Below are 23,856 nucleotides of genomic sequence, written 5' to 3' on the forward strand. Positions count from 1 at the left end.
TTATTTTGAGTCCATTGCTACAATCACTGCATGTGTTTCAGCCCTCTCTTTATTAAACTTCTCTGAAGTATTTGCTATTATTGATAACTCAGTTTTTAGAATTTTCGTTTCCTTGTGATTTGATCTTGGTCATTTGTTCTTTTCCCCTCTCTCCTCCTTATTATCCTTGCCTGTTCCTTTTTCTTTTTAAATTTATTGGTTAGTAAAATTATATAGGTTTTAGGTGTACAGTTCTATAATACATCATCCATATATTGCATTGTGTGTTCACCACCCAGAGTCAGTTCTCCTTCCATCACCATATATTTGACCCCCTTCTCCCTCTGCCTATTTTTTCTCTACTCACCTCTTGAATATCATAGGTCCCTGGTGTGGTTCTCATTTTTACAAACGGCAAAATAATCTCATATTCCTACAGCTCTAACTATATCCCATAGGTTGGTGATTCATAAGTATATTTTTGTATCCTAGATAGATTTGATGAGTAGAGACCTATCTATTTAAATACCTAATGGGCTTGTAGGTAACTTCAAAATTTAACTTGTCTAAAACTCAACTCATTATTTTCCCTCCAAACCTGCCCTGTCTCCCATTTTCATTCTTTTGGTGAATGACATCATTCTCTCTTCAGCAAGAAAACTGGGAGTTATTTTTGACATCTTTTCTTGTACTCAGTGTTTCCTAGTTAGAGAACATATAGTCATTTCTGTCTCCCTAATGTCTTATAAGTGTCCCTTTTTTATTCATACTGTTAATGCCATAATTTAGATATTCATTACCTTTCAACTGGACTGTTGCAAATCTCATAAAGGATCTTCCTGGCCCCTTCTTTTCTGCTTCTAAATTATCCCACGTGTTGGAGATAGATTGAACACTGAAAACAAATCCACAAAACCTGCCTTCTTTAAAGATAATATTAAACTTCTCTGTTGCCTAAAGAGTGAAATCCAAATTCCTTAACTTGACATGGTTCCTCTGTGACCTGGCTTTTGCTCGCTTTATCAGCCTTTTACCTACCTTACTGTCTTAGATACCCTAATGCTGAGGGTTTTTTGTGTCCAGATTTTCAGGTGTGCCACACTATTTAATGCTTCATTCCTTTGTTCACATTGTTTCTTTCTGGAATGACTTTCTAGCACTATCACACCTGTGGGGCACCTGCTTAGTGTCACTTCCTCCCCTGCCAGGTGACCGCTGTGTTCTTTATGCTTCCGCTAGATCTGGTGCCACAGAGCTTCTACTGCTTTATTTGTTTATATGGTTTTCTTCCTCTGTTGAGCTGATAAGCTCCTCGAGGGTATGGGGTTCTTTCAGTTGTGCTCTCTGGTATCTAATACAGCATCAGTACATTCTAGGCCAGAGTTCAGTGAAGTCTTTCTGTAAAGGAAGAGATAGTAAATATTTTCGATATTTAGGTATATTTGCCGGCCAAGTGGTCTCTATCACAACTACTCAACTCTGTTAGTAACGTAAGTGCAGCCATAGACAAAATGTACATGAATGATTATAGCTGTATTTCTGAAAAACTTGATGAAAACGGGTGGTAGATTAGATTTGGCCTGCTGGCCATAGTTTGCTGACCTTTATTCTGGACTCTCAGATACTTATTAAATAATTTGACCTCTTACTATTTTAGTATTGATATTAAATGACAATGGGGTAGCTAAGTAGGCAATAACAGATAAATTGGAAATATGGGACTGAAAGAGAAGCCAGAGATTAAGGCTAGTAGTGTGAGTATTAGCTGATATTATAATTTTAATGAGATCAAGGACTAATATTTAGTCCTTGATAGGACACATATATAGGACATATATGTGTATGTATTTTATGCCTAAAAAAATTACAGACAAGCTGGGTTTTAAGCAATAATCCTAAAGTCAGGAAATACTTGTTTATTCTAATGTTTACATAAGTAATAAGTATCCAATAAATGTTTGTTGAATGGATGAAATTAACAACAGGTCTTTTCCGGTGATGCAGTTAGTAGATGGTCAGTCAGAAGTTTATTTGAAAATGAGGTGTTTGAAACTTACGGCAGTTTCTTCATAGACAGTATTATATGTGGTGTTGTTCCCAAGCTACTATATAAAATATTAATTAATTTGAAATTGAAGCATACTATCTAACAGTTCTATAAAACCTATGCGAGCCCAAATTTTTCTTAGAAACTTGTGTTCAGAATTAGTTTGGGTTACCAGGCATACATCTTCACCTAGCATTAATGTCAAAATTTTCCATTCCATACTTGTTAAGGGTGAAGGAAATGGTACTATCCTAGTCCCAATGTATTACTGTTGTTTTTCTGTCGATTGATATATTAAGAAATGGACTTTTATCTGAGGGAAAGTTTGGTGGTGAAGAATAGAAAATGGGTCTGTTGGGAATATAAAAATCAGGATGTGTGGGAAATAGATCTCTAGCTTTTGTAAGCCCTGTGGACAGTTCTCATTCCTCAGACATTTCTCTAGTTTCTGCCTTTTTTCCCTCCTTTTCCCCCCCTTAAGATGTTGTGGTACTGAATCTTTCTTGGTCTATTAAACAATACAACCTCTTACAGCTATTCACTTACCCTTCTGTACCTCATCACTTAGTCTTCTGTCCCTGAAGCAAACACAAAGCTTTCTTTTTTTTCATTTAAAAAATATTGATCAATTATTATAGGCAGGCACTGAAGAATATGTGGAGAATAAAATCCGAAGCAAGGCTACTTACTAAGTTTTGAAATTTTAGGTTGATATTTATGAATTTCTTTCTATAAGAAATATGAGAAAAATCCCTCCTGGACTCCTTTCTTTCCTCCTTTCCTACCTCCTTCCCTCCCTTCCTCTCTCACTCTTTCTCTCCTTCTGTCCTTCTCTTCTTTCCACTTAGAACAATTGGGAAAGAAAGGCTCAAACGATAGTGGTGGGTCTTTGGATTAAAGAGAACTAAAGTAAGATTCATCTATAATTAAAGAAAACAAGACCTTTATATGGGCATTTTGTCTGACCTTTCAATTTCAGTCTTTAAGTAATCTTTAAAAATTGCTCTGCATACTTTTTATATTTCTGAAATGGGTAATCTAGTATTGTTTCCATTATATATCTATAACAGTGTAAGAGTGCTTTATTTCATGTGTTCTGGATTTATAGATTCACAGTTAGTCATAATTCTGATTTATTTAGATGTATGTAGTTTAAAATGCTGTAATTGTTAGAATAAGTAAAACTTCACATTTTTTAGAATCTGTTCTTTTTGTTTTTTGAAATTCATAACATTTTTTTATTTTCATATGTCATACTAATAACCTTTGAAAACCTGGATTCTTATATTTAACTTTTGCTCCCTCCCTAGGAATCAGAGATGGAAACAGAAGAAGAGGTTGACATTTTAATGAGTAGTGATATTTACTCTGCAACTTTATCAACCAAATCAATTTCTTTCACACGTGCCCAAACAGGATGGCTTTTTCGGGAAGATAAAACAGTATGTGCAAATCTAGATTTTTAAACTTTTAGAAATAATTCGGTATTTAATGTTGCCAAAATACTGTGATGGAAATGCAGGAAAGGAAATAGCTTATTGAATTGTCTTCAAGTAATTTATTCTCTCCTCCTTGAATCCAGACAGGGAGTTATAATGGTTGCTTACAGACTTGGAAAATATTATTACAGAAACCAGGAGAGAAACGTTAGCTCACTTGAATTCTATATTGGGAAGATTCTTGTTGTCAGCTGCCTTGTTATTATACAAGGAACAGTATCTTCACATGGTTCCATTACATTGTTAATAGTTTTTCCTTAAGAAGACCACAAAGTAGGATACACTTTTGAATTTATTTCCCTGGACCTCTTTGCTTTCTACTTTTATGCTTCTAAACTGAAGTAGTCCGTATTCACAGTATTCCGTATATATGACTAAAATTAAATATGCTTATTACATTTCTACAATACTGTCATTCAATTCAATCTCGGTGGAGGTTTCCCCTTTGTGAATTGTAAATGTATTCCATAATTTCCATATTATCTGTCAGCAAGAAATTATATAAGACTGTTTAAAATATATTCAGAAATTTTTTAATTAGACATATTAAGAAGTTTATTAAGTTATTAAATTTTTTAATTAGACATATTAAGAAGACATATTTTATAAAATTTTAAAGTTAATAACCACATCAGGTAAGGGCCAGGATTTACTGATATTAAAAATTATTATCGGGGCCGGCCCGGTGGCGCAGGCGGTTGGAGCTCTGTGCTCCTAACTCCGAAGGCTGCCGGTTCGATTCCCACATGGGCCAGTGGGCTCTCAACAAAAAAAAAAAAAAAAAGAAACTTTAAAAAAAAAAATTATTATCTTTTATTACACACAATAAAAATGAATATATGCTCATTGGAAAAACAAAAACTGCCTATATTTATCAGGGTTCTCTGATACAAAAATAAATCTTTTGTCTCCCATTTTATCTGTATATGTATATCTATACTATATCTGTATCTGTATGTATATATACATATACAGATACTATATCTGTATATGTATATATAGATATAGGTAGATGTATAAATACAGAGGAGAGAGAGGTAGGGAGAGATTGATTTATTTTAAGGAATTGGCTCACGTAGGATGTTTAAGGAACATTCATGTAAGGAATGTAGGAGCTGGCCAGTCTGAAATCTGCAGGCTGGACTCTGAGGCAGGGTTTCTGTGTTGCCATCTTGAGGCAGAATTGGTTTTCCTTTGGGAAACAAGTCTTTCTCTTCAGGCCTGCAATTGATTGGATGAGGCCCACCCACATTGTGGAGGGTAATCTGCTTTACCATTAATTTATTTCAGTTAATTACATGTTAAAAAAAAATGACTGCAATATTTAGACTGATGTTTGACTAAATGATTGGGCACCATAGTCTAGCCAAGTTGACGTAAAATTAACCACCACACAACCTTGCACATAAAACTGAAAAATCCCCCTTGACCACTACTAATAATCCCAGAGCACCTTGCAGATGGTTCTCCATTTTGTATATCCTCCAGACCTTTTTCTTTAATGCTTTTCATAAATATGTATCCACAGTAATACATTGCTTTAGTTGTTATTTGTTTATAAAGTGTTATATCTATTGTTTTGCAACTGTACTAACACTCTTTAGTATGTTTTAGAAGTTCTTTTTCTTATTAGTAGTGCTACTTCATTCTTTTTAACAACTGCATAGTATTCCATAGTATGGATATATTGTAATATATTTATCCAGTCTCTTATTTTTAGGCATTTAGATGAATGGACACACATTTGTGTCCAGTTTTCTGCCATTATAAAGGATGTTTCATTTACCTACCATTCTTTTACATTCCTTTTCAGTGTCTCTTATAGATAGCAAGAAATAGAATGCCTCGATTGAGAAATACACACTTAAAATTTTTATTGTCATGATGATTTACTATTAATAAATGCGTTTTCATTATAAGATTTCAAAAACTGGTGATTATCACCAGAATGTTTCCCAACCACAGAAAATCCTCACCATGAGATCTGGGCTCATCAACTTTCCCCTCTAAGCCTATTTGATAGCAAACAGCATTATAGGATTCCTAGCTGTGAGATCCTACACTGCAATCCATTTGTTGGCCTGAAGACTTATTTGTTTATACTCTGTCTGTTCTTCAGGACAGCATTAGAAGGATCACTTCAAGAGAGGATAAAAATTGAGGCTGCTGTTCATCTAGTGTTACTTCTAAGCAGCTCATAGCTCTTGAACAGCATCTAGGTGATCTTAAATCTTTGGCAGGTAAGGAGGGGGTCAGTAATGCTTATGGTTCCCATTTTGTAGGTAGAAACAGGTGCAGAGTGCTTTGCTTTCTGGTAGCTGGTAAGGAGGCCACCAGAAGCAAGGTGGACATGGAAACAATTCTAAACACAGTTTTGGAATGCCAGAAAACAGCAGTAAGATGGAGACCAAGTGATTTGCAAGCAGGTAGAAATGGGAAGCTTGTTTTCAGTAAGTTATTGGTCATGTTTTTTGAAGTAACTCTGACCACTTGTGGGTTGAAAAAAGTGAAGGTTGATGTTGAAGGAGGACTTCTTTGAAAGGAAATACCAACTCTTTTCTTGATGTCCTTTATATCTCTCGAGTTTCCCTATCCCCAGTTTATAATATAAACACTTAATTGTATTGGTGAGCAGGACTACTTTGTTGTTCTCTTTGTTGAAAGCAGCAAGCAACTGTAACTTGAAGTTTAATCCTGCTAGAGAATAGAGTATTGGAGCAGGTGATTGATTTGAGTTACATTAGAGATTCGTGTGTGATAGACTATTTCTTTGTATTCCACTTTCTTTTCTGTCTATAAAATGGGAACAGTCATTATCCCTGACCCCTCCTATTAATCATGAAATTTGACTCTCAGGTAAATAAAGTTTTCAGCTAGCTTCGTGCTACTTGGAAGTAGATTCTAAAGGATACTATGTGGTATTTTTATTTAAATTTAATTCATTTGCAGATTAACTGCCATACATCTTGTGCACTTAAAATTTTTCTTTACAAATTTGAAACGTAATTTTATATATAGTTTAACTTAATAGAATGTATAAGATAATTTGATACTTTCAAGTACTAAAGTAATATTTATTTTCACCTTAACGTTACATGTTTATGGAAAAATGTGTATGTATTAGGTTGGTGCAAAAGTCAAAATAATTGTAAAAACCGCAATTACTTTTTCACCAACCTAATGTGTTACTTTGAAACTTTCTTCTAAGGCAAACAATTTCTTTTATTATTTTGAAATATTTGATTTTGTTTCAGGAAAGAGTAGGAAACTTTTTGGCAGATTTTTATCTGGTGAATGGGCTTGTTTTAGAATCCAGAAAAAGAAGAGAACATCTCAGTGAAGAAGATATTCTTCGAAATAAGGCCATTATGGAGAGTTTGAGTAAAGGTGGAAACATAATGGAACAGAATTTTGAGGTATAATTTTCACTTCTCATTTGTAATGTTCTAAGGAAAGAGGGGGTAGACTTCATTCCTGGCATCCAGTACGTTTATATAAGTACGCCAGGTTTTGTTTTCCTTTGATGTGGCCTTTGGCCATTTTTTGTGTGTCCTTGGTCTTTGAGACCTCACTAAGAAATCGATTAAATCATTTTGTAAGCATGAAAATCAGTGTTCATTTTTAATCCATTGCATTCATTCTTTTTTCTATTTCGCCAACTGAAATCACCTGCTGCTTTGAAGGCCCGGTTAAAGGCCCCCTTCCTTTATGAAGTAATTTCTAGCCTATTCCTTCCCATAAATTTTTATTCAGCACGTGTTTATTGAAAGCATGCTATATGCAAAGAAGTATGTGACAGTAGAGAAAAGGGGTGGGGGAAATTAGGAAATATACTTTGAGACTGTCTCTGCAGGCTTATTCCTTAATAAGATGAATTGGATGGGTTTTTTAATTTATTTTTTATTTTGACAATTTTAGACTTACAAGACTTACTGTATTACTACAGTAATACAAAGAATTTCTGGATACCCTTCATCAAGATTCCCCAAATGTTAACATTTTACTAAATTTTAAAACGGTGTTTTTCAAATTGCTGGAGAGGGACCCCTTAGTAGATTATGAAGTCAGTTTAGTGGGTTGTGACCACCATTTTTGAAAAAAAAAAATTAGAATCTAAATAAAGGTAAAAGAGCAAAAACAGTACATCACACACAGTATGGCTTCTTACTACTTTATGAAACAATAGTTTTGGGGTGTATGTGTTATATAACTATGCATATGTGTGAGTGCTGGGTTGTGGCATAAAATGGGAGTCACAGCTATAAAAAGGTTAAAAGCTACTATGAGGAGGCTTGAATTCCTTGAATGTTTAGTCTCTCTCCTGTGATACTGTGCCAGATTATGTTTTAGGGATAGACAGACTTTTCAGAATAGTATGCCAGATTCCAGTGAATTTATGGCAATACCTTGTGTGCCAGGAAAATATGTTAATGTTTAGGAAGTTTATGTGTTGAATGAATTAGCCATAATTAGTTACATAAGTACAGGATGCAAAGTGTTTAAGAATCCCCATTCAAGTTTAAGTTAAAATTGTGATCGTACCGGTTTAGTGTGATTCTGTCCCCTGCCAGATCCTCTTTGCACTTATCAGTTTTGTTTTCACTTTGAGATAGAATAGAGCTTCAGCAGATTTTAATTTCAGAAGCCTCCTAGTATTTACTGATACCTTGACAACATGATATGCTCAGAAAATAGAAATGGAGATGAGTTGAGAGAGGAAATGCTGAACTCAATCTTTGACAAAGCTGCAACCCTCTCCCCTTGTTGAGCAGACACAAAGGCCATTTCTTTGGATTTGTATTGTGATTTAAATTAGAGTCCTTTTTAAAAAATGATTTTGTTGTGGGTGGTGGTTATTGCTACTGCTTTTGTTTAATTTTGGCAGGAAACCATTTTGGGATGAGTACATGGGTATTGCTACCTTGTTGCAGCAAACTATTTTGGGATGAGTACATGGAAACAAAACTTTATAGAATAGCATTTCGTGGACTATTTGCCAGCTGCCTCTGATTGTCTGATTTATCTCTATTTAAACTTAACAGTACACAACCTAATTTTCTTTAGGGCAGAGATTATAACTCGATGCACTTAAATTGTTAAAGGGTCTTTAAATGGCATTTTAGTACGAGACCATTTCGCACATTGAAATTAAACCATAGTTTGATTTCAGATATCTATATAATAGAACAAAATAATATGAATTAAATAATTAAGCTTTTGACTTCTGATCAGAAATCAAAGGAAACAGTGCCTGTGTGAATCACATAGGCCCTTGAGCTTTACCGTTTTTTATACATTTTTAATTCAACCTGTTAATCTCTATGAAATATAAGAAACTTGGTGGGATTTTGATTAGTATGGTGTTCAATCTATAATTCAATCAATTTCTGCCAAAAAGCCAGCTTGATTTTTTTGTTTATTCAACTTTTTATTTTCAGATAATTATAGGTTAAAATGCATAGTTGTAAGAAATAATACAGAGAGATTCCCTGTATGCCTCACAATTTCCTCTAATAGTAGCATATTGCAAAACTGTAGTATAATCTAACAACCAGGATACTGGCATTTGATAGTCAAGATACAGAACATTTTCACCACCACCGATCCCTCCTCTTTCTCTTTTATAAGCACATATACTGCCCTTTTGCCCCCTCTCTGTCTCTCAGCCCGGTAACCACTAATCTATCTGTTCTTCCGTTTCTTTAATTTTGTCATTTCAAGGATATTGTATATAACGTTTTGAGATTGGCTTTTTATTCACTCAGGTTAATTCCCTGGTTATTTATCCAAGTTGTTGTATATATCAGTACTTTGTTCCTTTTATTGCTGTGAAGTATTCCATGTTGTGAATGTACCATTTTGTTAACCTATTCACTTGTTGAAAGACATTTGGGTTGTTTCCAGGTTTTGGCCATTATGAATAAAGCTGCCATAATCATTCACATATAAATTGTTGTGTGAACATAGATCTTCATTTCTCTGGGATAAATGCTCTCTTTGGAAATGCCTGAAGCTGGCTGCTTGAGTGTTTGCTCAATGGGTACATGGGCAGGGGGATACTGGGGATTGGGCCCTGGGACACTCTGTACCCTGGTGACTGGGGAGGACAGTACATGTCCCCTCTGTGCACTGTTCATACCTGTTTCTGGAATGTCCATCCCCAGATCCTTTCCTTTCTCTGGTCCATTAAGAGCTACCTCTCTAATAGAGTTCATATCCTCAAAAAAAAAAAAAGAAAGAAAAACAGTCGCAACTAAGTACAATTTAGTTGTACTTAGTACTCTGAGTACTAAAACAATTTAAAACAATTTAGTTTTAAATTTAAACTATTTAATTCAATTTAAACTATTTATTAAATTAATATTAAATTAAACTAAATAAATTTATTAAATTAAACTAAATAAATTTATTAAATTAAACTAAATAAATTTATTAAATTAAACTAAATAAAATTTGTTAAATTAATATTAAATTAAACTAAATAAAATTAAATTAAATTTAAACTATTTAATTTAGTTTTAAATTTAAACAATTTAGTACTCTGAGTACAACTAAGAGTGCAGTTGCTGGGTTGTGTGGTAACTAAATATTCAGTTTTGTAAGAAACTGCCAAAATGTTTTCTATTTTATGTTCCTACCAGCAGTGTATGAGTGATTGTTTCACTGCATCCTAGCCAGCATTTGGTATTGTTACAAATTTTTATTTTACACATTTTGATAGTGTCTTAGTCAGCTTAGGATGCCATAACAAAATACCATAGACTGGATTGCTTAAACATTAGGAATTTATTTCTCACAGTTCTGGAGGCTGGGAAATCCAGGGTCATGGTTGCTGGCCTATTCACTTCCCGGATGAGGGCTTTTATACAGGCTTGAAGATGGCTACCTTTTCGCTATGTCCTCGTGGGAGGGTGGGAGTGTTCTGGTGTCTCTTCCTCACATTATAAACTAATCACATCATGGCAACTCCACCTTTATAACCTCATACAAGTAATTACCTCCCAAAGGTCCCACCTCCAAACACCATCATGTCGGGAGGTTAGGGCTTCAACACGAATTTTGGAAGAGATACAAACATTCAGTTCATAAAAGGTAGTGTATAGTGCTGTCTCATTGTGCTTTTACTGCATTTTTCTCATGGCTAATGACGTTGAATGTTCATCTTTTCTTTTTATAAATTTTTTTTTTTTTTTTTTTTTTTGGTTGAGAGCCCACTGGCCCATGTGGGAATCGAACCGGCAGCCTTCGGAGTTAGGAGCACGGAGCTCTAACCGCCTGCGCCACCCAGCCGGCCCGAATGTTCATCTTTTCATGTGCTTGTTTGCATCTGTGTGTCCTCTTAGATGAAATGTCTCTTCATGTCCTTTGCCCATTTTCTAACTGGATTTTTTATTTCATTTTTGAGTTTTCAAAGTTCTTTATATTTTCTACATATTTTTTTGTCAGATATGTGTTTTGGGTTTTTTCTTAAAGATTTTTATTGGGAAAGGGGAACAGGACTTTATTGGGGAACAGTGTACTTCCAGGACTTTTTTCCAAGTCAAGTTGTATTCCTTTCAGTCTTAGTTGTGCGCAGCTCAGCTCCAGGTCCAATTGCCGTTGCTAGTTGCAGGGGGCGTAGCCCACTGTCCCTTGCGGGACTCGAGAAATTGACCTGGCAATCTTGTGGTTGAGAGCCCACTGGCCCATGTGGGAATCGAATCGGCAGCCTTTGGAGCTCCAATCGCCTGAGCCACCGCGCCGGCCATCAGATACGTGTTTTGCACATGTTTTTCTCCTCTGTAGCTTGTCTTTTCATCGTATTAAACATTGTGTTTTTTTGGCAAAGGAAACATTTTTTATTTTAATGAAGTCCAATTTATCAATTTTTTAATTTATGGCTTATGCTAAGTCCAAGAATTCTTTGCATAGCTCCAGTTCCCTGAGACTTTCTCCTATTTTTTTTTAAAGTCATCTCATACATTTATATTTATTTTAGTCTATGAACCAGTTAATTTTGTGTAAGTTGTGCTGTTTGAGGCAAGGTTTATTTTTTTGTCTTGGGTGTCCAGTTAGTCTAGCACCATTTTTTGAAAGGGTTATCCTTCCTCCATTGAATTGCCTTCTGGAATTTTCATTGGGATGGTGTGGCATCTGTGGATTAATATGAGAAGGATTGGTAACTTAAAGATATTGAATCTCTGTTTCATGAACATGGGATATATCTCTCCATTTGTTTAGATCTTACATAGTTTTTATCAGCAGTGTTTTATAGTTTTCAGTATGTAAGTCCTACAGATATTTTATTAAATTTCTCTCAGGTATTTTTTATATTTTTAATGTCATCATAAACAATATTTTTAATTTCATTTTCAGTTCATTGCTAACATATGGAAATATGTGATTTTTCTATATTGCTAAATTAATATATTAGTTATATAGTTTTTTTATAGGTTACTTAGGATTTTATACAGATAATATGTCATCAAGTAATAGAGTTTTTAACCTTTTCCTTGCCAATCTCTGTGCCTCTTAATTTACTCTTTTGTTTAATTTGTGCCTTACTGGACTGGGAAATACCAGTGTAACGTTGAATAAAAGTGCTGAGAGCAGGTGCTATGCCCTTTTCCTGATCTTAGAAGGGAATTTTTAATACTATGTTAATATAAAAACTCATATATTATTTTTAATCTGGCATAAGTAATTAAGAATTACAAAGAGCCATGGCTTTTTTCTTCCTGTATTGTTTTAGCTCTGTAATCCTTTTAAGATTATATTTTAATTATTTTAGTATAAAGAAAATATACCTAATATTATTTGGGCTTTTGATAGGGAAGAGCTAATGGATTACATTTGAGAATCATTTTGGAGCTCAATTATAAATACAAAAAATTTAAAGAAGATATTGTTTCTGTCAGATATTCATCTATACATATAATTTGATTTGGTTGAACCTGGCAAGGTGCAGGATGCAGGAACAGCAAAACAGAATTGATAAGTCTAATTATAAAAAAAAGATACAAATAGCTTTTGTTTTTCTCCTAGACAGAATTTACCAACACATGAAAAGCAGCATGGGACTGATATCAGTTTATTTGACAGTGGGCATGAAAGGAGAAAAATATTTGTATGCGTTTCATAGATAATTTTGAAAATAGGGTTTTTTTAAAACCTATATAATAAGCCTTTTAGGAAAGGAACATACAAATTAACATAGTTTAAAAATAGGTGGTCAAAAGAGTAAAGGGAGGGATCTATCAAATTTAAGAGACATTACTATTTTAATAGTGAACTGTATTTAAAATCCTTAATAGAGTTTTAGAAAACATTATACACCAGTATTGAAAAGTAATAGCTGCTAGGTCACAACTGGTGCTATACAAACAAATCGAGTGGAAATCAGCATTTCCTATGTTAGCTTTCAAGTCATGTGAAATGTAGATTAGTTACTCAAATGTATGTATTTTAATTAGTGACAATTATAATAAAACATTATATTAGAGATTAACAAAAGATTCTCGAGTAGCCTAATCTGAATGGAGTGATGGAGTGCTATAAACTCAAATTTGGCTTCTACAGGTTAAAAACTCAATCTGTATATGCAAGTATTACATAGACTTGAAGCAAGATTAGACAAATTTTAAGCAGTGTTCTGAACATTGATCATGGTCTGCTTAGTTAGTCATTTGGGTGAAGGTGGGATTAGCCTTTGCTATGGTTCTGGATTGGAACAGCAGTTTGCATTTTTCCAGTCATATCCTCTAGAATTACAAATAGATACATATATGTCTGCCTTTTGCAGTATCTCAAGACACTGTTTTACCTAATGTTTTGCCATAATACTTATGAGGGTCATTACCTACCTTTTAAGTCTGCTTGTCATTCTACTGATAAACCATTGCCACATATAGTATGATGTATAGTATTCTACTTTGTGTATTAAATTTGGTATTGGTTATGATGATTGGTTGCTTATAAGAGATTACAAAATAACAGTAAACAAAATAGAAGTTTACTTTCCTTTCAGGTTGCTCTGTGAGTTAATCTTAGACCTAGCCTTTATTTTCTTACTTATCTGTCATTCCTCATCCACATGGTATAAGATGGTTTATTACCTATTTAGTATTCCAGCCCGTAGGAGTAGTAATTCCTAATAGTATTTAGGAAGGAGAGGCCATGCCTGTTCTATTTGAGAACCCAATCAGTAGTTGCACACATCTCATTCATTAGGACTTAGTTACATGGTAACGCTTAGCTAGCTTCAAGGATGGCTAGAAAAGAAGTTTTTCATTAACTAGGAAGTTATGTATGTGTCCAGATCTATAGTGCTTTCGCCAGTTCTACTTGAATAAACATAGGTATCTAAAATTTGATATGTTTAAAAGTTTTAGGTGGGCAATATAGTAATTAGACATTTGTATACCTTGCAAAGTGATCACCCCGATAAGTCTAGTACCTATCTGGTACCATACATAATTACCATGTTTCCCTGAGAAAAAGACCTAGCTGGACCATCAGCTCTAATGAATTTTTTGGAGCAAAAATTAATATAAAACCCGGTCTTATATTATACAAGACTTGGTCTTATAGTAAAATAAGACTGGGTATTTATTATATTACGTTATATTATATCTGGTCTTATAGTAAAATAAGCTCCAAAAGATGCATTGGAGCTGATGGTCCGGCTATGTCTTATTTTCCGGGAAACACAGTATTATAATGTTATTGACTATATTCCCTATGCTGCCCTTTATATCCTCGTGCCTGTTTTTATTAATTGGCAATTTGTACTTCTTAATCCCTTTCACTTTTTCCATCCATCCCCTCAACTCTCCTCCCATCTGAGTACCATCAATAACAATTGTTCTCTGTATGAGTTTGTTTCCCTTTTGTTTGTTTGTTTATTTTGTTTCTTAGATACCACATATACCATGTTTCCCTGAAAGTAAGATCTAGCTGGACAATCAGCTCTAATGCATCTTTTTGAGCAAAAATTAATATAACACCTGGTCTTATTTTACTATAAGACCAGGTCTTAATATAATAAAAATAATATATAATATAATACAATATAATATACTGGGTCTTATATAAGACTCATATTAATTTTTGCTCCAAAAGACGCATTAGAGGTAATGGTCTTATTTTCGGGGAAACAGGGTAAGTGAAACCATATGGCATTTGTCTTTGTTTGACTTATTTCACTTAGCATAATACTCTATAGATCCACCTATGTTGTAGCAAAATTTACTAAATTTGATCAATTTCCTTTTTCCTCCTATCTTCTCTGTTTTGAGTGGTGGTACCATTTACTACCATACAAGCCAGCAACCTAAAATTTGTTCTTAGACTTCTCAGCTTTCCTTACGCTTATGTCTGATCAATCACAAAGTCCTAAAGATCTCTTGAATCTATTTCTCTACTTCTGTTTTGGAATAGCATGCTCTTACCATTTTTTGTTTGAATTACTGAGCTAGCTTCCTAACTTACACACTGCTGCCAGAGTGATCTCCTTGAAATAGATTGAACTATGGAATGCCTATGCTCCAGAACTAAAATGTACAGAAGACTCACTGTGTATCAGGCACTGTTTTAAGCACTCTCTATTTAACAAACCATTTTCATCCTCTTTAAGAACCGGTGAGGTTATGTAGTTGATTAAACTAAGACAAAAGAACTTGAATAATCTGTCCAAAAGTCAGCTTGTAATTGGCGAAGCAGCATTTAATCAGTCTGGCTCCAAAGTTTGTGTTCAAAAACTATATTATGTTGCTCAAAATATTTGTCCATGGCTTTCTGAGTAAAATGTAATCTGTTGCTCAAACCTCTTCCAAACTCCTTTTTCTCTTCTGTGTCTTGCCCATTTACCCTTATATTTTGCTGCTTTCTCTTTATTCGATTCATACTGACTAGTCACAGTACACGTGCAGTTTCCCAGCACAGCACGCTTTTCCTCACCATTATCTTTTCCTCAGTCTCTTTACCCTAGTTATTTTGTTCTCTTTCTTGTACACTCCTCTGCTCAGGAACCACCATTGTTGGCACATCTTTTTGGCTACCACTGAGTCAGAAACCCCTTCTCTGTGCTTGTATGTCATCTTCTAGATCTCCATATCATAGCGTCCATTACCCTGGGTTATAATTGTCTCCTTTCTGTGTGTCTCTAAGCTTCTCAGGACAGAATGCCGTCATTCATATTGCCTGATGCTCAAAAACTGTACATTTCCTTTCTTCTCACAGCCTCTGTTGCTACCCAAAGGTCATCAATGACTTCTAACCAACAAAATCTATGGCCTTTTTCAAGTTTCTTTCTCCTTAAAATCTTTGTGTTATGATATTGAAACAGTCTTTCCTTTTGGCCTCCATGACACCTTGATGCTGTAATTTTTTTCTTATTAACATCTGGCTGCTTTTTGTCCCCCCTTTCACCCCCAGGGTATATGGTTTTATCACTCATCAGCCCTCTATTTTCTTACTTATTTTTCATTTAGTCAGAGGATTCCTAAATCTTTATCTCTAACTCTGATTTCTTTCCTTCTCTTTCTGTAACTGCCCTCTAGGAATTTCCCAGTATATAATAATAGTTCCTGTTATTTCCTGAATCCTTTATTGTGTGCCAGGCAGTATGTTCTTTCCATACATAATCTCCTTGAATTCTTAACAGTGAGATTTGCGTTCATATTCCCATTTTACAGGTAAGTTCAATTGACATGATAGAGAATAACTTGCCTTAATTCACACACTACCAGGTAGTGGAGCTGGAATTCCAACTAGAGTTTTGTGTCTTCAGAAATCCTTGATTTTAACAACTCTGATATGCCGCTAACATCTTAGACTCTATATCCAAAACTGTACTTCTGTGAATAGGATCGTCTCCCAGTGTTACTATTTACCTTGTTATTCACATCAGTTTTAACTTACTATTACCCTTTTGCTCCACAGTTTATCTTATTAGTTTTTCCTTAGTTGGTGTCAGTGTCTACGGCCACTCCCTCCTTCCTTATTGCCAGTTCATCCTATAGTGATCCAAATTCATATTTAACAAAGACAAGGTGTAAGTTTTAAAATCAAGCTTGACCTTCTGCCAGTGTTGTTCATTTTCCTTTTGAACTTCCCTCCCTAGTTCACATAAATCAATCTACTTGTGTTTTTCCACCATTAAAATACTCTAAAATACTCTTTTTATTTTATTTTCATTTAAATCTGAGCCCCAATCCCCTAGTCTGAATTTATTATCCAAAAGAAGATTGCTCTCTGTTCCGAACTCCAGTCCTACTCAGTTTTTTGTAAGCTCACTTGGCCTTTAATCATATAATATTTTGTATTTCTGATGAACTGTTCATGTCTACATTTTTATCTCTTTCCAACTATGAATTGTAAACTTCTTGAAGTCTGTATTTCCCATGTTTACCACCTACCATGATGCCAGGAACATTTTAGATGATTAAACATTGAATGAATGGATTTTATAACTTTGATACTTGTTGTCTTAGAGATTTAGAATAAAAATTGATAATAAATATTATTGATAGAGCTTAAATCACCATGGAATTACATATATCAGAAGTAACCTCTTAAAGCATTATATTAAAGATATTTAGAAGTTTAGTAGTTTAGTTTATTGTATGTTTTTATTTTATATTTTTTAAAATGACATTTTTCTTTCCTCCCTCCCTCTGTATCTCTGTCTCTCTCTCTTTCTATGTCTCCGTCTCTGTTTTTCCCCCCTCTCCCTCTCCCTCTTTCTTTCTTTCTTTTTTATTTTTTGGCAGCCAGTTCGAAGACAGTCCCTTACCCCTCCTCCTCAGAACACCATTACCTGGGAAGAATATATATCTGCTGAAAATGGAAAGTAAGTGGCTTTTTTTGGTTTCTTTTGTTTATATGTTATTTGGTTTTTATAAAAGAACAATTTGTAGAAACATGAATATGTGAAATTGTTTTAGAGAGAATTATTAGTAGTTTTATCTGAAGCGGTTCTTTTACTTTTTTAAAATACGGATTAGGCATGATGAGGGAGAAGTATCCCCAGTTATGTTTATTCTTTCAGTAAGTTACAGAGCCTTCATTTGACATCCCTGCTGCCCGTTTATACGCACCAAAAAACCTATAGGGCATTGTTCTCAGGAAGTGAGGAATTGCCCAGTGCAGTTGCTTGTTTGAGTGTTTCCATGTTTTGATGAACTTTGATATCCTGTTACTAACCTGATTTTTTTACTGTGGTGTGTAAGGCTATTTACTATTTATCTATGTTTTGCCTTCCAAACTCCTGTCAGAGTACCCTTTTGTTTCAGCCTTTTCCAGACTACTTCTTACCATCCTTACATAGATATTTCCTTAATGTTATGTTACTACAACTTAGTGAGTACCTAGCACATAGTTTGTATTCCGTAAGTATTTATTGAATCAAAGAATGATGAATGATAAATATTTTGAATGAATCAATAAATAGTGTTTTCTGGCCAACCATGTGAAAAAAAGTACAGTCCTTTTAAGTAAATACTATTTCCTTTTGGCGAACGAAAGTACAGTTCTTTGAAGAAAATACTATTTCCTTTTGGCGGAGAATAAAATATTACCTACCTCCATGCTTAGGAAGAAGTTGTAATGATTATTATTTTTTGTATTGAAAGGTTTATTATTATACTTTAACTTCTCCAAAATGTTTTCATGTTACAATATTTTATAGTTAAGATAGAATTTATTCTTCACATTATTACTTAATAATCAGTGCTGAGAACTGTAGGCAATAAAAGAAATTGAATAAGTGATTTTTAAAGATACACAATGATATTTTAAACTGTTTTTTTTTATGTAAAAAAGATGTTTATTTATTTATTTTTTAAAAATTATAGTTGGCATTCATTAATGTTTAGCCTCTGGTGCACAACGCCACGATCAGGCATCCACACCATCCCTGAGGTGGTCTCCCAAATAGGACGCATGCCCATCGGATACCCAACAAAACCCCTACAACATTATTGAATAAGTTCCCCAAATTAATTTCCAGAAAACCCTGAGGCCATCTTGCGGCCTCCCAATCCCTTCACCTTTCCCCTTATCTCCAACACCCCCCCACCCCGCCCCCGCCCATCTAACAACTCTCGGTTTTTTTCTTTGTGTCCTCAAAACTGTCTCTGATCAATTCATTCACATGTTCTTTTCTTTAGATTCCGCATATAAGTGAGATCATATGGTACTTGTCTTTCTCTTTCTGACTTATTTCACTTAACATAATGTTCTCTAGATCCATCCATGTTGTTGCAAATGATAAGATTTCTTTCTTCTTTATGGCTGCGTAATACTCCATTGTATAAATGTACCACAGCTTCTTAATCCAGTCATCTACCGATGGGCATTTCGGTTGTTTCCATGTCTTGGCTATTGTGTAAAGTGCTGCAATAAACATAGGAGTGCATACTGATTTTTGAATTGGAGTTTTGGATTTCTCCGGGTAGATGCCTAGGAGTGGAATTACTGGATCATCGGGTAGTTCCATTTTCAGATTCCTCCATACTGTTTTCCATAGTGGCTGCACTAATCTGCAATCCCACCAACAGTGCACTAGCGTTCCCTTTTCTCCACATCCACGCCAGCATTTGTTGTTTGTTGATTTATTGATGATAGCCATTTTGACTGGCGTGAGGTGGTATCTCATTGTGGTTTTTATTTGCATTTCTCTGATGGTTAGTGAGGTTGAGCATTTCTTCATATGTCTTATTGCCTTCTGTATGTCCTTTTTAGAAAAATGTCTCCTCAAGTCCTCTGCCCATTTTTTAATTGGGTTGTTTGTTTTTTTGGAGTTGAGTTGAGTAAGTTTTTTATAGATTTGTGATATTAATCCCTTATCAGATATATCATTGGCAAATAGCTTTTCCCATTCAGTAGGATCCCTTTTTGTTTTATTGATGGTTTCCTTTGCTGTGAAAAAGCTTTTTAGTTTGATGTAATCCCACATGTTTATTTTTTTCTCTTACTACCCTCGCGCAAGGGGATATGTCAGTGAAAATCTTACTCCGGGTTATGTCCATGAAATTTCTTCCTATATTTTCTTCTAGATATTTTATGGTTTCAGATCTTACATTTAAGTCTTTAAGCCATTTTGAATTTATTTTTGTATATGGTGTAAGGAGGTGGTCCAGCTTCATTTTCTTGCATGTGTCTGTCCAGGTTTCCCAACACCACTTATTGAACAGACTGTCTTTACCCCATCGTACATTCTTGCTTCCATTGTCGTAGATTAGATGGGCATATAGGCATGGATTTACTTCTGGACTCTCTATTCTGTTCCATTGAGCTATGTGTCTATTTTTATGCCAGTACCATGCTGTTAAACTTTTTTTAATGATTTGCTTTCTAAATAGTTGGATTAAAATTACATTCAGTGTGAAATTTGTTGAGTTTTGATAGTTTTTTCTGAACTTTTACACTTTGCTATTTTAGTTTTTGTTACCTTTGTCTTATGCATGTCTCATTCCCTTTTATATAACTTTAATTTATTTCTATACTCAGTGCAAGAAAAAGTGAAATATTAATAAATGCCATTGGAAGATTGACAGATTCTTCTTAAGATGATGATAGCATCTGGAAAAAGTTTCCTAATTATTTCTTTCTCCCATTTTAGAGCTCCTCATCTGGGTAGAGAACTGATGTGCAAAGAGAGTAAGAAAACATTTAAAGCCACGATAGCCATGAGCCAGGAATTTCCCTTGAGAATTGAGTTGTAAGTTTGTTACTAACTATACCAGCTTATGAAAGAAGCTATTAAACCCTAAAGGCTGTATGTAATAATACTTACATCTGAGTGGTGCATTTGAGACCTTTGAAATTCAAAAGCCAATAGCCATTGCTTTGATGGTGTGTGCCCCCTTGTAGGAATTTTCTAGTTCACAAAATATTAGCATTTTTATTTTTTTAACCAGAGAAATGTTTGAATAGTTATTTTAATTATAAAAATAATACATGAATACATGTGTATTATAAAAACTAATAGCATGGAAGTTTACAGAATAAAAATGACAGTTTACTTTCACTTTACTAGCAGTTAATAGGTGAGTAACTGGTGTATTTTTATCTAGATTTTTCTCTGTGTTTTTGCATTATTAAAATGGCATAGCCTACATTTGTTCTGTGAGTAAGTTTTTTTTTTCTTTTAAAAGTGAGTATATCTTGCAGTTATTACAATAATTACTTTTTAGTCTATCTTCTTTCCGTGGTATTTTGTAGTATTGATATACTGTAATTTATCACCCCCATGCTGCTAAACGTTTTGATTGTAGTTTGTCACCATTACAAACAATACTGCAGTGGACATTATGAATATATCCTTTCACACCTGTACTCATCAGATGTAAAATTTAAAATGAAATCAGTTTGGAGAAATGGGTGGAATGGGAGGTGGGTAGCTAGAGCTAATTCTGACAGAACTGTAACTTCAGGCTCCCCACTAAAGTAGGGGATGAATTGAAGCCCTAGGCTATTTTCCCTTCCCTAACAATCTGGCCTGATACATTAAAACAAAATTTCATAGAAGAGAGCAGGATCTACATTTTTCTACAGAGTATATACATGTATTATACTCCCCAATAGCCAAAGTTTAGAAAAATAGATAGAATGTGCTATATATACAGTCCTCAAGCTATAGATCAGAAAGGGAGATAGACAGTTCCCAGAGGATCTGGGTAGGGAGTTACCATACATACAAATCTGCGTAATTCATCATATTTTAGACCAGAGTCACTAGTATTATATTCTAATAAAGAACAACAATGTGGTCAGTTATAAAATGTTATCAATTTTAGGAGTTATCCCAATTTCAGAGATGTTAGTATGTGAAGAAACATGGGTATAACTTATAAATGTTGCATTTATAACCATTTCCCATGCAAAAAAGTAAAAGAACATAGCATGTAAAAGACAAAGAATTCATTCTAGAGCAAAACATAGATCAAAGAACATAAAATTCCTTGTAAATGCTATAGAAAAACAAAAAAATGTGAAATGAGTAAACTAGATCACGTTAAGAGAAGATAAGATAATAGAATGAAATGAAGAGATTGTAAAGCTAAGGGAATGAAGTAAGTACTAAATAACACTATTGCAAAGCAAATACATTAGGAATAACAATGAACAGAATGTATGTGGCAGAAAATTCAATTTTGATAGCTCATACTGCATTTCCCCCGAAAATAAGACCGGGTCTTACATTAATTTTTGCTCCCTTGGGGCTTATTTTCAGGGGATGTCTTATTTTTTCATATGCAGCAATCTACATTTATTCAAATACAGTCATGTCATTTTCCGGAACATCGTCATAACGTACTAAACAAACGTGTCTGTCTGGCTGAGATCTTAACAGGCTTATTTTCAGGGTAGGTCTTGTTTTCGGGGAAACACGGTAGTAAATGCAAGTGAAAGAAGAGGTTAGACTAATCAGAGAAATAATATTTATGGAGACAAAGATGGTTCAACATAAGGACCATTGGTGTGCCCTTAATATAGAAAACTTCCAAAATGTAACCAAAATAGTAATCCAGATACGATAGAAGAAAATTCTCTGTAAGAAAGAACTGAATCCTTAGTATAACCTTAGGCTCCGAGAAAAAGTGATAGGATGATTAGTAACAATAATTATTTTGATTAAACTATTTGACTTCAATTTTTAATATAGTAATCTAAAGGCATTCAAGCAGAAAAGGTAAAAAACAGCCTGCCCTACATTTTTTCACATCTTAACATTTCTGAGGCAAAGAAAGTGTGATTTGATAGTATATCCAGCTAAGATGCTATTTACATGTCAAGGCAATTGAAAAAGACACAGAAGAATTCAAGAAATACAGCAGCCATGGGCCATACTACTTGAAAATGAAATCCATCCAACCAAAAGATGAAAGAGAAGTTATAGTATAATGACTGATGCATTACTGAATGCCAGAGGACATTATGAAATTGTAGTTTAGAGGGAAATAAGTATAAACTGAAATTTTATGCCAGCCATATTTCCCTTTAAATATGCAAAAAGGAAACACTCATTTATGAAATCTGCAAGAAATCAATGAATACTAAGCACATAAGAGCCCTTCACACACACAAAATTGACAGCAATATTCAGCCACCCAAACAGTGAGGCTAATTAAAGAACTCCGGGGGGGGGGGGGGCGGCGGCGGGGGGGGGGGGTTGTATGTAAACTTCAGGAAGAAGATAGGAGTCAGCCTTGAATCCAGTTAAATATAGAACTAAAATCAAGTAAATATGGAAATTATGACTGTACAATAAAATGTAAAAGTTATAAACTTTGACACAGCAAAAAGAATAATAAAAACAAAAAAATCAAGAGGAAGAATGAGGCACCATTTCCTCATCCTTAATATCTAGAAATCAGTAGTACTGTCTGAGTTTGAAGCTTGTGGTTATGAAACAGCATAAGGACACAAAGACATCCATTTGAAAAATGAAAACATTTTTTTCTTCCATTTTTCAGATTATTGAATGTTTTGGAAGTAATAGCTCCCTTTAAGCACTTTAACAAGCTTAGAGAATTTGTTCAGATGAAGCTTCCTCCAGGCTTTCCTGTAAAACTAGGTAAGAGAAAAATGATAATTTTCATGTCTATTAGAAATATGGAATTGTTTACTAACATTTAATAAGAAATATGCTTTGAAGGAAAATGGATTTCCTAGTTGCTAAAATTTAAAGAAGTTTTCCTATAATTACATGCTTTGATATTCATGTTTTGTCAGATATATAAAGTTCCTGATGAGAGTTCTAATTCTACTTGATTTAAATTAAATATACGGGATAAGCAAATACTTCATACAAGAGGGTGTGAGTGAACTCATGATGCACTGTGGTAATGTTTTAAAGTGAAATAGGAAGACTGGATTTTAGTCCAAATTTTTAAGTAAACTTGAGTTCCTGAACAGTGGGGAATGTTACTGGAGTCAACAGTCACTATTTATAGATAAATACTGGTACATTCTATTCTCAGTCTTAAATATTTAAACATAACATTATCTTAAGCAATGATCTTTATAAACAGTAAACTCTCATTTTTGTATATGTTTATCTTTTTAATTGTATCAGAAAACTGGGAATAAGAGACTATTAAAAGGTTATTTAGGAGTTTAGGCTTAGATTTAGCATTGATTTAAGCTTCAGGAGAGCCTTCAATACCACCGATTGATCCAGCCACCAAATATTTAATCAGTGCTTACAATATGCCAGATGCTTTTCTAGGGATGAAAGGCAGTAAAAGTCCCTGCCCTCTTGGTGTTTACATTCTAGTGGGAGAGAAAAAAAAGCATATAGTAAATGTAATCATGTAATCTTTATATAATTCCTCACATACATAT

At 34.2% G+C, this 23,856-nt stretch overlaps 1 protein-coding gene across 3 annotated transcripts in view; it reads left to right on the forward strand.

Annotated features, from left to right (window-relative positions):
• Positions 1 to 23,856, forward strand: part of ANKRD13C (ankyrin repeat domain 13C) — a 69,289-nt gene that overhangs the window by 36,076 nt on the left and 9,357 nt on the right. For 2 of the 3 annotated variants that reach the window (XM_081056896.1, XM_081056897.1), the window contains 5 exons: positions 3,337 to 3,468; positions 6,780 to 6,941; positions 17,277 to 17,356; positions 20,129 to 20,227; positions 22,986 to 23,086. In XM_081056896.1, coding sequence (XP_080913022.1) covers positions 3,337 to 3,468; positions 6,780 to 6,941; positions 17,277 to 17,356; positions 20,129 to 20,227; positions 22,986 to 23,086 — 574 coding nt within the window. The remainder of the gene's footprint in view (positions 1 to 3,336; positions 3,469 to 6,779; positions 6,942 to 17,276; positions 17,357 to 20,128; positions 20,228 to 22,985; positions 23,087 to 23,856) is intronic. The other variant, XR_013993834.1, reaches the window with a different exon arrangement.

This window comes from Rhinolophus hipposideros, assembly GCF_964194185.1.
Source record: "Rhinolophus hipposideros genome assembly, chromosome: 8".
NCBI classification, from domain to species: Eukaryota; Metazoa; Chordata; class Mammalia; order Chiroptera; family Rhinolophidae; genus Rhinolophus; species Rhinolophus hipposideros.